This window comes from Notolepis coatsorum (genome assembly GCF_963971535.1).
Source record: "Notolepis coatsorum genome assembly, chromosome: 2".
NCBI classification, from domain to species: domain Eukaryota; kingdom Metazoa; phylum Chordata; class Actinopteri; order Aulopiformes; family Paralepididae; genus Notolepis; species Notolepis coatsorum.
Genome location: NC_140166.1, coordinates 121,188,435 through 121,201,985, shown reverse-complemented (window position 1 = coordinate 121,201,985; position 13,551 = coordinate 121,188,435). Strand labels below are relative to the sequence as shown.

The 13,551-nt window shown below is 40.0% G+C and overlaps 2 protein-coding genes across 2 annotated transcripts in view; one reads left to right on the top strand and one right to left on the bottom strand.

Moving 5' to 3' along the window:
• Positions 1 to 437: 437 nt before the first annotated feature.
• LOC311222835 (tumor protein p53-inducible nuclear protein 1) lies at positions 438 to 9,765 on the top strand. Its single transcript, XM_084307470.1, has 4 exons — positions 438 to 551; positions 4,528 to 4,691; positions 5,723 to 5,861; positions 6,392 to 9,765. The coding sequence occupies exons 2-4, from the start codon at positions 4,568 to 4,570 to the stop codon at positions 6,615 to 6,617; spliced, it is 489 nt and encodes a 162-aa protein (XP_084163596.1). The 5' UTR covers positions 438 to 551; positions 4,528 to 4,567; the 3' UTR covers positions 6,618 to 9,765.
• A 2,831-nt stretch (positions 9,766 to 12,596) lies between these two features.
• Positions 12,597 to 13,551, bottom strand: part of LOC311224381 (uncharacterized protein F13E9.13, mitochondrial) — a gene marked incomplete at both ends in the record, with an annotated part of 53,869 nt that continues 52,914 nt past the window's right edge. Inside the window, one exon of the mRNA XM_084309350.1 lies at positions 12,597 to 12,787. Coding sequence (XP_084165476.1) covers positions 12,597 to 12,787 — 191 coding nt within the window. The remainder of the gene's footprint in view (positions 12,788 to 13,551) is intronic.

The following is a 13,551-nucleotide window of genomic DNA, read 5'->3' as shown; positions in this document are numbered from 1 at the left end:
GGGTTAAGCACAAGTTTGATTGATTGATGATTGAAAACTTTATTAACAGATTGCAGAATTGGTACAATACTGTAGCTCAATACACACAGTTGTTAAGGGGATGCAGACCAGAGAAAATCACCAGTGAGTATGATAACAGGTCCAGTGCTCCAATCCAGTAATGAAGTGATGTAGGATGGAGATGGGAGATCAACAATAATGGCTTTATACAGAAACAGATGCCAATGCAAGTCACAGTCTATTATGGAAAGCCAAAGGACTATGTGTTCCAACAAGACACATGTTATTCAAGTCTTGTCACCTGTCAGACTACTAGTCCTCCAGAACATAGATATAGATATCTATGCTCCAGAACAGCCGTGTGAGGAGCGGGGAAGCCCCGCCCCCTGGGTGGGATCTGGTGGTGACGTCGTCTTTCAGGGGAAGGACTCTTTATCTGATAAACAAGTTTGAGTATCAAAAACAATCCCAGAACGGTGACATAGCAGGATACCGTTTAGAAAGCGGACACACCCGAGGAAAAAACATTTATATATTTGTTCTCTCTCCAGGTAAGATACAAATCTATTCGCTTTATTTATGTGACATGAAGCGATGCTCGGTAGGTTCTTTGTTTAGACGAGATCCTCTATGCCTATTGTTCTCTATCCTGCCCCAGTCTGTTTAGCCTACTAATACTAAATACAAATAGTATTTGATGCACTTCGAAGCTTGCGATTGGAGCGTTAACCTTTTAACGTCATTATTAGACTACTAGTCTATTTGTAATAGTATGCTTATGCATACTACATGCAAACGTTTCCCACTAATGTAAATGTATTTAAATGGTCAGATACATGTATTTAAATGGCCAGTTAATCCTACAATGTAAATATGTGTGGTTAAATAATGTGAAGCAATAATTGTCAAAAGCAAACTACCGGGTTATGCAATTCGAATATTATTGCATGCATGGCTTATTACAGTAATTCGGTTGATGACTATTAGTGTCCCTGTTGGCAGCCTGAGCTGTTTTGACAGCAGCCTTCAACCAGAGTACGTCAGGCCATAATGACACAGACAGACTGGTGGTAGGAAGGAATACCTGTTAGGGGTTTACACTCAAAACAATCCATGGAAGGATTTGATGATAAATAGACAAACTATTTTTCGACCTGTGGTAGATTTGTTATGAATAACTAGATTGAAACGGAGTTTACCGTTACAAAAGTATCATGGTAGTTTGACAGCAACTTTTAACCAGTTTACCATGGTACCAACTGTACAATACCAGCAGTTGTATAATAAATGTTATTTGAATTGTCAGATGTCTTCCACCTGAACAGCCCTGTCTGTGCCTTGACTTTGATCAAAGTTGATATATAAATGTTATGTCTTGCTTGGTTAGTGTAACTGTTACACGATTGATGGAAATGGTTATTAACCTTTTGATTGTGGATTTAGATTTACCCATACAGGATGCATACAGGACGCTAGATGCTTCACACATTCATAGTTCGATGTGACAAATTGATAAACATAGAGTACAAACATAGCCTGAAGTGCAAATATAGCTTGCTTTCACAGGGTTTTTGGCTCTCCAACTGAGGACTTTCTGAGGGTGTACTACTGGTTATCCTGACTTCCTGAGGGTGTACTGGTTATACTGGGACAAAAGGTCACCCAGCAGTTCTCATATTTCACTTGATTATGGCCCCTGTGGACAAAAAACAGAGGCAGATGAAGTAGTCAACCCCTTCCAAAAAACAGTAGCCATAAACCACATTCACAGATTACATAACGCTGCTGAGGAGCCTCTAGTGGCCAGAGCCAGATCACTGTGTTTGACAACCTATATGATTGATTGATTGATTGAAAAGTTTATTAACAGATTGCAGAATGGGTACAGTACAGTACATCTCAATACATACAATTGTTAAGGGGATGCAGACCAGAGAAAGACTTTCGTCTTGTTTACATCAGGGTCCCCCATTTTCAATTCATCATAACATATATGACATACATGACATACAGATAGACAGTACTGCTACATCTATACATTTATGACATATCAGATTTGCAAATACAGTACTGTTTGTGATACAAAAGTGTCCAGAAAAGGAGTGTATATACATTTGGCGTAGAAACTGTACATTGGAGGAGGTTGGTTGGGTGGGGTGGGGTTGGGTGGGTTGGGTGAGGGCTGTACATTGGAGGTGGGGGGGGGGGGGGGGGGTTGGGTAGGGGACACACACACATTTTACACTGTACATTGGAATATTGACAAAGCCTTACTTGGTCATTTACTGTACAACTAGGTTAGGACATTTGTAGGGGCCAGTTTCGAATTGGTTTCCTAACTGCTGTGTGGAGGAAGTGTCTCCGTGTATTAGGACAGGTTTGTCTTTGTTGTCTCAACTTAAACCTTCTGGTGCTGCCTGGGAGGGGTTTGAACGATTCTAGGATCGATGCCAAAGGACAAAATAACTTGTTACAAGCTGTTGTTGTATGTACCAGGGATAACCACAAGAGGGAGCTCTTTGCACATTTAACCAGTGGGGTATTTTAAAACTGCTCATGTTTAGATCCCATAGCCAGGAAGGGATTCGAATTTTAAAGGGGCAGTTCATCCAAAATTCAAAGAAACATATTTTCCCCCTTACCCGGAGTAATATCTCTCCACGTTGTTATTCGCTTAGTTTTGGAGATCTCTGCTGTAGAGATGCTTGGGTTCCATCCTAGAGGCAAATCATTCCTGTGATAAAATGGCATCCAATGTAATAAAAAAGTCAACCAACGAACTGGATTCTCTCCTCTCTGGTAAACAAGAATACCCTGAAGACTCTGGCAGGAGCACTCATTCAAGGGTACTACGACTATGCTTGCACCTCATGGTACCAAAGCACCTCAAAGGCGCTAAAAACAAGATTACAAACATCACAAAACAAACTGGTCGGACTACTACTTGACCTTACCCCTAGAACCCACCTCACCCCTGCCCACTTTGACAACCTAGGATGGCTTAGAGTAGACGACAGAGTACAGCAACTTGCAATGGGCCTGGTCTACAAGATACACTATACGACTAAGGTGCCCATGTACATGTCAAAATTCTTCCCAAAGGTCAGTGAATACCACGATCACAACACCAGAGGAAGCTCAACAAATCATGTTAAACCCAGATTCGGCTCAAACAAGGGACTAAACACGTTTCGCAATTATGCCACATCAATGTGGAACGCCCTACCCAAAGCTGTAAAGGAATGTGAATCCCTACCCACATCCAAAATTGCTATTAAAGAGCACCTACGGGAGGCTGCAATTCGAAACTGGCCACCGTAAATGTCCAAACCCCCCACCCCCTCCTAATAGACAGTCTCCTCCCCACCGCATGTATATATTCTCTCCCCGCCGTATGTATATTTCTCTCCCACCCACCCACCCCCTCCAAATGTACAGTCTCCTCCCCACCGTATGTATATTTCTCTCCCACCCACCCACCCCCTTCTAATGTACAGCCCCCCCCCCATCATATGTATATACTCTGTCAGGATCTATGGGTAACAGTACTGTATATTTGAATACCGTTTATGTCACAAATGTATCAGTACTAAATACCTGTATGTCCCTATGCCATAAATGTCATGTATGTTGTGTATGTCATAAATGTCAATATGAATTGAAAATGGGGGACCCTGATGTAAACAAGACAAACGTCTTTCTCTGGTCTGCATCCCCTTAACAATTGTGTGTATTGAGCCGTACTGTATTGTACACATTCTGCAATCTGTTAAATAAAGTTCATTCATTCATACTTTCACTCCAATACAATGGATCTGAATGGCACTCAGTTTCTGGCGCTCAAAGCATCAAATAAATATAAAAATAATAATGAATCGCAGATATCTCCAAAACTAAGCTAAGTAAGGAGGAAAAAATATGTATACTTTTTTTGTGAACTGGCCCTTTAATTTGAAGGTAGCGGGAATGGTTAGCATTAAAGGACAGGTCGATAAGACCAGTTTTTAGCAGAAAATTAAGATGAATTATGGGCCCTACAAGTGAATAGGATCCCTTCAAGATCACAACCAACATCCTTCTGGATGAAGAGAGATGAAGCCATGATCTTTCATAATTAACAACATTTGAAAAATTATTTCATGAACATTCAGCCACTAGATGTCACACTAGAGCACCAGCATGTATCCAATCAGGTGCATTCCACATGGGAAAATGGGAAGTAGGGAGGGGATACATGCATGCAACATGTAAACAACGACATTCATTTTGGACCCGCCAAATAAAATACAAATTTAAATTCAGGAATCAATATTTTTGGGGGGAGAAGCAATATTTTTATTCCACACCTTTATAAAAGCTATGTGGATGTATAATTCTTTAAAGAATGATTACTTTGCATAAATATGTTTATCTATAGCACCTTTAAGAATGGATATCCCTTTACTTTAATTGATTACATTCAAACGGATCTGTCCCAAACCCGGTTAAAAGGTTTCATCTGCACCTGATCAACATCCACTCTTTTAGTTTTCAGATTTGTGTTTGGAGCAACCACAGAAGCAGAAAGATGATTGGAAGGATCCTGTCCCAGCTGCTGGGCACCGCCGGGGACGACCTGGAAGCAGTGGACGACGGCTACGAGCAGCTGCTGGAGTTTGAGGAGGGAGAGTGGGTCATCGTTGATATCCAGGGTGAGAAAAAGCCCCATAGGCTATAGATGCACCCTTGAAACCACAAGGTGTCATTTCTCTCTTAACACATTGAGTGCCACGCCCCTTTGACCATATATGGGCTAGAGTGCCAGTAAGGAAGTCAATGGGAGGCCGGGGAAATTTGCGAAGGCTTAAACTATATCTTAAATTATGGCTATGGGTCTAAAACACCCCTCGCTTATCAATGACTTGCTTGCAGTCAACATGTACGAAACAGATTGTTTTTTCATTGGTACATTTCCGTTTTATACCGTTTTGAATACTTGGAGAGTTCTAGTAATTCCCGAGAAATTCCGCGATAATAGCTCTTTAGTGGAATCCACAAAACACGTTGTCATTTTTCGGCTGATTTATGAATAGTTTTCAAATAAACGATCGATAGTATATGTGTACTTATGCACGCTAGAGAAGCGGGCTGAAAAATCTATTATCCATGACCTGGTCAGCGCTAACGTCATACACACACAGACACGCTGCGATGGCTGAGAAAAAAACATCTGATTAACCAAATACTGGTAAAATAGAGTCCTTACCTTATCAGATGTTCTGTAAAAAGATGAATCCAATTCCTGATCGCCATTCCAAATATTGATTGCGTTTATTGATCCAACGTTATAGTCCAAAACACATAATCGAAAGCTGCTCCCAGCCTCCCCAGTGAATGTGGTAACAGATACTGCTTTCTTTTTTTCTGATGCACATGCCCACCCAATCCAATCCAATGATGTGCCATACCATCCGGGAGACGATAGGCGGCAGTATTTGCCCTTTTCGAGCTCAGACCCATTCCCAATGATAACGTCAGGCTGGATGGATGAAAAATGAATGGATATTGCTAATAAAAGCAAAAACGAGAAAAAGATGAGAACTCGTCATTGACACTCAACGCATGGCGAGTTAACATGACTAATCTCGTCGTTGGCACTCAATGTGTTAATAAAAGGTGCTATAGATAACATTTCTATGCAGGGGAACACAGGTAACCAACTGTACTGGGATATCCTTTGCAGATGACATGCCACTCTCGCTTCCCGAGGCCGATCCCCAGGAGAATCTGCTGATTGAACATCCCACCATGTCCGTGTACCAAATTAGGGTGGAGGAGGAGGAGGAGCTGGGCTCTGATGAAGATGAGGAGGAATCTCCTAGGTCAGTTTGCATGCCGTGTACACATACACACACATACATACATACATACATACATACATACATACATACATACATACATACATACATACATACATACATACATACATACATACATACACACATACATACATACATACATGCATACATACATACATACATACATACATACATACATACATACATACATACATACATACATACATACATACATACATACATACACACATACATACATACATACATGCATACATACATACATACATACATACATACATACATACATACATACATACACACATACATACATACATACATACATACATGCATACATACACACATACATACATACATACATGCATACATACATACATACATACATACATACATACATACATACATACATACATACATACATACATACATACATACATACATACATACATACATACATACACACACACACTCCATCTCAAACACACACACTAGTGTACACGTACAAATAGACAATTGACTCCTCCCTGTTTGTTCAGGCCAGAGGCAGTGAGACGGTACCTCTCGTGGCGCCTGGCGGCCTGGGGCAGTCCCCTGCCCTGCCACCTCCACCTGACGGCTGTCCAGAGGGTGAGAGCCCAGGCTGAGCGCAAGAAGCTGACCCGCGGCGCCCTCCACAGGCAGAACCTGGCCAAGACGCGCTTCTCTCCAGAGAGACGCTATGGCCATTTCAACCAGCCCTGCCAGCGCCTGTACAACTACTAGCAGGGCGGATGACTGGTGTTGTGGGCGAGTTGCAGGTCGCCTCCATAGATACACACATAGCTAACTCGCTAGCATTACTACCAGTCTTTCTTTATACCTCCAGCAATCACTAGCTAGCATTACTACCCATCTGTCTTCATGCCTCTTAGCATCACTAGTTAGCATTACTACCGGTCTGTCTTCATGCCTCTTAGCATCACTAGTTAGCATTACTACCCATCTGTCTTTATGCCTCTTAGCATCACTAGCTAGCATTACTACCCATCTGTCTTCATGCCTCTTAGCATCACTAGTTAGCATTACTACCAGACTGTCTTTATGCCTCTTAGCATCACTAGTTAGCATTACTACCGGTCTGTCTTTATGCCTCTTAGCATCACTAGCTAGAATTACTACCAGACTGTCTTTATGCCTCTTAGCATCACTAGCTAGAATTACTACCAGACTGTCTTTATGCCTCTTAGCATTACTAGCTAGAATTACTACCAGACTGTCTTTATGCCTCTTAGCATCACTAGCTAGAATTACTACCAGACTGTCTTTATGCCTCTTAGCATTACTAGCTAGAATTACTACCAGACTGTCTTTATGCCTCTTAGCATCACTAGCTAGAATTACTACCAGACTGTCTTTATGCCTCTTAGCATTACTAGCTAGAATTACTACCAGACTGTCTTTATGCCTCTTAGCATTACTAGCTAGAATTACTACCAGACTGTCTTTATGCCTCTTAGCATCACTAGCTAGAATTACTACCAGACTGTCTTTATGCCTCTTAGCATTACTAGCTAGAATTACTACCAGACTGTCTTTATGCCTCTTAGCATTACTAGCTAGAATTACAACCATTACGACCGTCTTAGTCTGCTGACAGCTGACTCTTTGGCTGTCTAAATACTTATAATATTTTGAGCTTACTAGCTTCAATCTGAATTTCAATTGGAAAACTGCAATTATATGTTTAATACCAGCAAACCCCCCAAATATGAACTTACCACTGAACAAACCATACTTGAGTGTCATTGAAATATGGATTGAGATTAATATGTCAATATTGGCATATTACTTTAAAGTAGGCAGTGTGTTCAGTACTACTGCATACTTTATAGTAGGGTGTGTGTGTGTTTGTGTATTACTACCACATACTTTACAGTAGGGTGTGTGTGTGTTTGTGTATTACTACCACATACTTTACAGTAGGTAGTGTGTGTGTTACTACTGCATACTTTTTAGTAGATAATATGCAGTACAGGCTTTTAGGTACAGCTTTTGTACAGTATGTCTGAAGCCACTGATCTTTTGACATCTTGAATGAACCCTGAGGACCCTTGATCTTTTGACATCTTGAATGAACCCCAAGGACCCTTGATCTTTTGACATCTTGAATGAACCCCAAGGACCCGTGATCCTTTGACATCTTGAATTAAGCCATCGTATCCTCAGGTTCTAGATACTGGTTGCCTTTGTACAGGATCACAAGACAACAGTTAAGCTGTTCCCAGTTAACATAATGTGTTATTTCAGTAGTTGTGATTAAGGACAGGTCTAGATTGTGTGTGGTGTGTGTGTTAAAACTGTAATGTTACTTTCAACAATGTCTCAATACTTGTTATATAATAATGTTCTTAATAAGGGTGCAATTGGTTTTTATAGTACATTATTTTAAGTCGTATTATTTCTGTGCCTCAGATTTAGGTGTTGTTGTGACTAGCTTATCTACTGCCAACACCACCTGTACAGCTCATTGTGCCATTCTACAACCAGAGAGCTACAAAACCACTTTTGTTTATGTTTTGTATAGAGTATATAGGCTTTTATACTTGCATACCTGCCAACACTCGCATTTTCACAGGGTTTATTCAGTTTTCTGATGCTTTCTCTCGCTGTGTTTCCATTCTTCCATTCAGAGTAGCCTATACCACAGTCAATCAATCAAATTGATTTATATAGCACATTTAGACATGACACGTGTCAACCAAAGTGCTTCACACAGCTAAGAACAAAGACAAGTATAGAATAAACAGAAAAAGAAACAACCAACGGATAGACAAGGAAACAAAACAACACGTCAACAAGCAAGACAAGAGTCAGGGAAGGCCAGGCGGTATAGGTGGGTTTTGAGTTTCGATTTAAAAGACTCGATGGAGGGGGCATATTTAATGGACATGGGGATGCTGTTCCAGAGGTCAGGGGCTGCGACCGCAAAAGCACCCCCCCCCCCCCCCCTAGACTTGAAATTAGACCTACGGGTGGTTGAGACCCTTGTCAATACAAAACAGTGCTGTAAACTAGGCTAAATCAGGCTTTCTATGGGGGATATGTGTTGCCAGATTTGATTGAGAGACTGCCTAATCTCCTTCATATGCTTCGCTAAATTATTTCAGCAAAACCTGGCAACCGAGAGTGAATTTAAACCAGAGACGGTCTATGCAATGAGATGGATAACTGTGGTAGTTCTGGATGGAGAGATCCATAACACTATGGTGGCAACACAAAACTACTTGCTACAAAACAAACATTCAGATAAAAATATTAAATGATAAGTGATAATAATAATAAATTTTTTGTTGAGTGAAATACTGAGGTGAAATGTGAGTTTTAAAGATGTTTAAAATGAATCATGATCTCTGCCAAAAGCCTTGGAGTGAGTGCAGTTGAGTAGTGAAATATTTCCCCTTATAAGACTAAAAGCCACAATAGCATACACCATGCATTTGATTGTCTCTCGCTCTTGTAAGAAACAATGATGGATTTCGTTTACATATTAAGTAGGATTATTTGCTACGAGTCATGGTGCAGGTGAATATTTTATTATGGCACATTTAGCTATGTCTTATGAAATTTATTGTGAGCTATGGCGTGAAAGGAATTGTTAAAGTCATTGTATTTTCTTTATGCTTAGGGTTTGTGTCTGTAGTGTTAGGGTAAGGGATATATGATGGGGGTTATTGCTGGCAAATTTGAAGCCCCAGAAAATCTCCTTTTCAGTCTGATGTTGGCAGGTATGTACTTGTCAGTGGATACTCACTTTTTCCACGAGACACAAATTGTTCATTTTGTGAATATTTTTGAATACTATGTTTTTTTTGTATCTGTGTATTTATAAAATGTACAAAAAAAATGGCAAATAAAATCTTTTTAATTTTTATTCTGTTGGCTGCATCGGTTTTTATTGGACAACACAAGCTATGACATCTATTTGTAAAAGACATTCTATTGTCTACATGTTAAAAAAGATTCCTATAACACAAGTGTGACAGGATGCTTCAAGTCACTCAACATTTGTTTCTTCTCGAGATCAAACTGTTGAGTCAAAACTGTCTTCATATGAAGAAACAGTTAATCAAAACAATAGTCATAGCATTGTGACAAATTGAATAGTCTTATTTAATCAGCAAATCTGAGATTCTATGAACCATATTGCTGTTGCTCTGTGAATTAATACGATCATGCAGAAGGACCTTTTAAGGTTAGTTTATTCAAAACCAAAGCACAACATTTCTGATGCCAGAGATGTAATCATCATTTTCCTGTAATGACTAATAGTAATACAACAAAACAACTCATCAAGACCCTAATGAAGGCATCGACTGAGCATAACACTGAAACTATAAAAGAAGGAAGGGTCATGTTAGAATACCGGTGTTCTATGCTCTGCTTGGTGCCAGTTCTATTGAAGCCTGTATTAAAATTCTAAATATACCAGCTATCTAATCTGAGGAAATATACATCAACCAATATATTAAATGTTAGCTTGTTAACAAAGTAACAAATGCAGATGATTCTCCCATTCAAATCAATGTCGGCCGAACTGAACGTTTTCCACACTTGGCACCAATGTGTGTTCATGCGCTTCACGGTGATGTGATGACCCATCCTTTTTATAGTTTCCTTGAGCAATACGAGGAAGTAGTATACCTTAAAGTAAAGGGTGGCAATGGCAAACAATATCAATTACACATACTAACTCACAGTGGCCTATACCAATAACCAAACTAGCAATGTATCAATTACACATACTAACTCATAGTGGACTGTACCAATAACCAAACTAGCAATGTATCAATTAACACATTCTAACTCACAGTGGACTGTACCAATAATAAAAAAAAAAAAATCACTGGCATGATGGGGCGATTTCTAATGTGTTTCTAGAAGAGACATACTATGTTATAAGCCTGTTATAACATCTACTAGCTGATAAACACGTGGTCCTGAAGAGCATGCCATTAACACATTCCCTGCCATTGGTTATACCCATCAATACACGTAGTCTGCCACCACTGTAAGCCTATGGAGATGTTTACCTTCTTTGCAGGGCTATAACTTTTTAAATTGTATTGCTAAATTGACATTACTATGGCCCATTCAACATCGATTATCTATCATACAAAAATACCTTCTAAAATATAAGTATGTTTTTATCGTTTTCTGCAGTAATTCCTAGAACGTGAGTTATAGGCCTAAACACATATATAGATTATCGATTGCCGTTTATTCCCTAGACACGCTATATTAAAAAATTCAACTGTATATGATCGTATACGTTATGCTTCATCATGTGTGGAGGAAAGGGGGGGGGGGGTCGTTTATAATTCCCTGATCATCAGTAATGGCTTTATGTAGTATGGGTGATATATTGATCAGATGGTTTGCAGTGAAATGAATAAACAATTGGGCTGAAAATAATGTTAGTGTCCTCTTACCGTGTGTCAAAGAGACTGGCGGTGAAATATCCCAAGTATAGGACGTCGATCGCCTAGGTCCATTTCCGGTTTGTATGTCGCAATAAACGCCAAAATCATATTGTTTATAAAGCGATCCATTATGTACATTGTGTCTGTCGGGAGCCTTGCAACAATGTCTGACGGCCGGATGAATTTAATCGACGCACATCGGCCACTTCCTGTTGTTCCGAGTGTAACTCGCCCGACCATCCACCAGGCGGCGGTATTGAGCCGCCGTTGCCTTCACTTTTAGGGTCCAGCTGCAGCGTCGGAGGTGTATATATGAATTATGAATGCCATGGCGAAAAAATTAAATATTGATCTCAATAACGCTGTACAGCGAGATCTGGCGGTCAAAGCATGGCGGGCAATAACGCTTTAATGCGTGGATGGCGGTGGATGTGTTAAAGGGGCACTTCACCAAAAAAACAATGCTGATTTATCTTGCACATAATCTCATCTCACGCATCCAAAAACAGTTATTGAGAGTAAATGCGTTTGAATATGACCACCAGTGATGTCATAGGGGACATTGAATCCTTATGTTTGTGTTAATTACAGCTCCATGAAATTATGTAGATGAAAGAATAGCAACACCTGTCTTATAGGGACCTGCTACCTTATCATTTCATGGAGCTGTAATTAACACAAAACAAATATAAAATGTCCCAGATGACATCACTGGTGGCCATATTCAAACTAATTTACTCTCAATAACCTCACTATTGTCTCACTAGATGCATATGTGCAAACTCATTTAAGAGTTTTTGGATGTGTGAGATTATGTGCAAAATAAATCAGCATTGTTGTTTGGTGAAGTGCCCCTTTAACATTGTCAAGAGGCTGGGTTTGGTTCCCACTGGGGACATCCATGTTAGAGATGTGCATACTGGTGGTACTGTGGATAAGAGGATGTTATAAACTACTATTATACATTATGATCCATGACAATAATGGTACGAGTCTTCATGTATGTCATTGTAAAAGTTTCTAATGGTTCACAAAATACTGTAACACATTATATGGTATCTGAAGGTTTCAACAAGTTCAGACTTTTTAACATCACTTTAATACCAATTCCACGACCATACTGGCAGCTGCACTTGCACTCCAATTAAAATTATTGCATGTTCCAAGTTCTTCTTAATACCTTATAGGCCTTAAATTGAGAATTATGAATTTAAGACTTTAAGACTTTTTAATACCCTGCATATACCCTGTTCTAGTTCATTACAGCCATGTGCCACTCGTCTCATTTTCGAAGTTCCTGCATCTTCCCCATGAATCTCGTCACTCGCTCCGGGTCGACCGCATTGGCCCAGTACCCGCCCCTCTTGAAGTGAGAGCCAATGATCATGGCGCTCGCGCCAAGGTAGTGGTTCACGTTGTCATGGGTCACTCCTGAGCCAATCAGAACCGGTATTCTTACGGACTGGGCAACTTCTGCATATAGAGAGTAACAAGAGAAAATGTGAAAATGTTAAGCATTAAAATGTAAAGTATTAAAATATAAAGAATTAAATGTAAAGCATTAGTAGAAGTGTATAGTGTACAGTGTATAGTTTCTGGCTGTTTTATTTTTTAAAAAAATGGGGGGGGGGGGTTCCTCTTTTCCCATTTCATTTATTTTTCAAATGTTGTTTTGCCGGACAATGGTAAATGTAGCCAAACTAACACTGTGGTTTGAAATAAAACTATTGAATCTTGAAGCAGTAGTAGTACTTCAATTACTTTATCACTGAAATGCCAGCAGTTAGACAATGGAGCGTTTTCACATATGGACATTAATAATCAATCTATCAATAGTATTGTCAACGCTAGCAAACCTAAAGCAAGCAGACCCATCACAAAAAACAACAACTGTTTACCCTGTTCTAACACGTGTGAGAAGGGTTCCTACACAGAACAAACCACAAGCAGGACACAGTACAGACGACATGGTTCCTACACAGAACAAACCACAAGCAGGACACAGTACAGACGACATGGTTCCTACACAGAACAAACCACAAGCAGGACACAGTACAGACGACATGGTTCCTACACAGAACAAACCACAAGCAGGACACAGTACAGACGACATGGTTCCTACACAGAACAAACCACAAGCAGGACACAGTACAGACGACATGGTTCCTACACAGAACAAACCACAAGCAGGACACAGTACAGACGACATGGTTCCTACACAGAACAAACCACAAGCA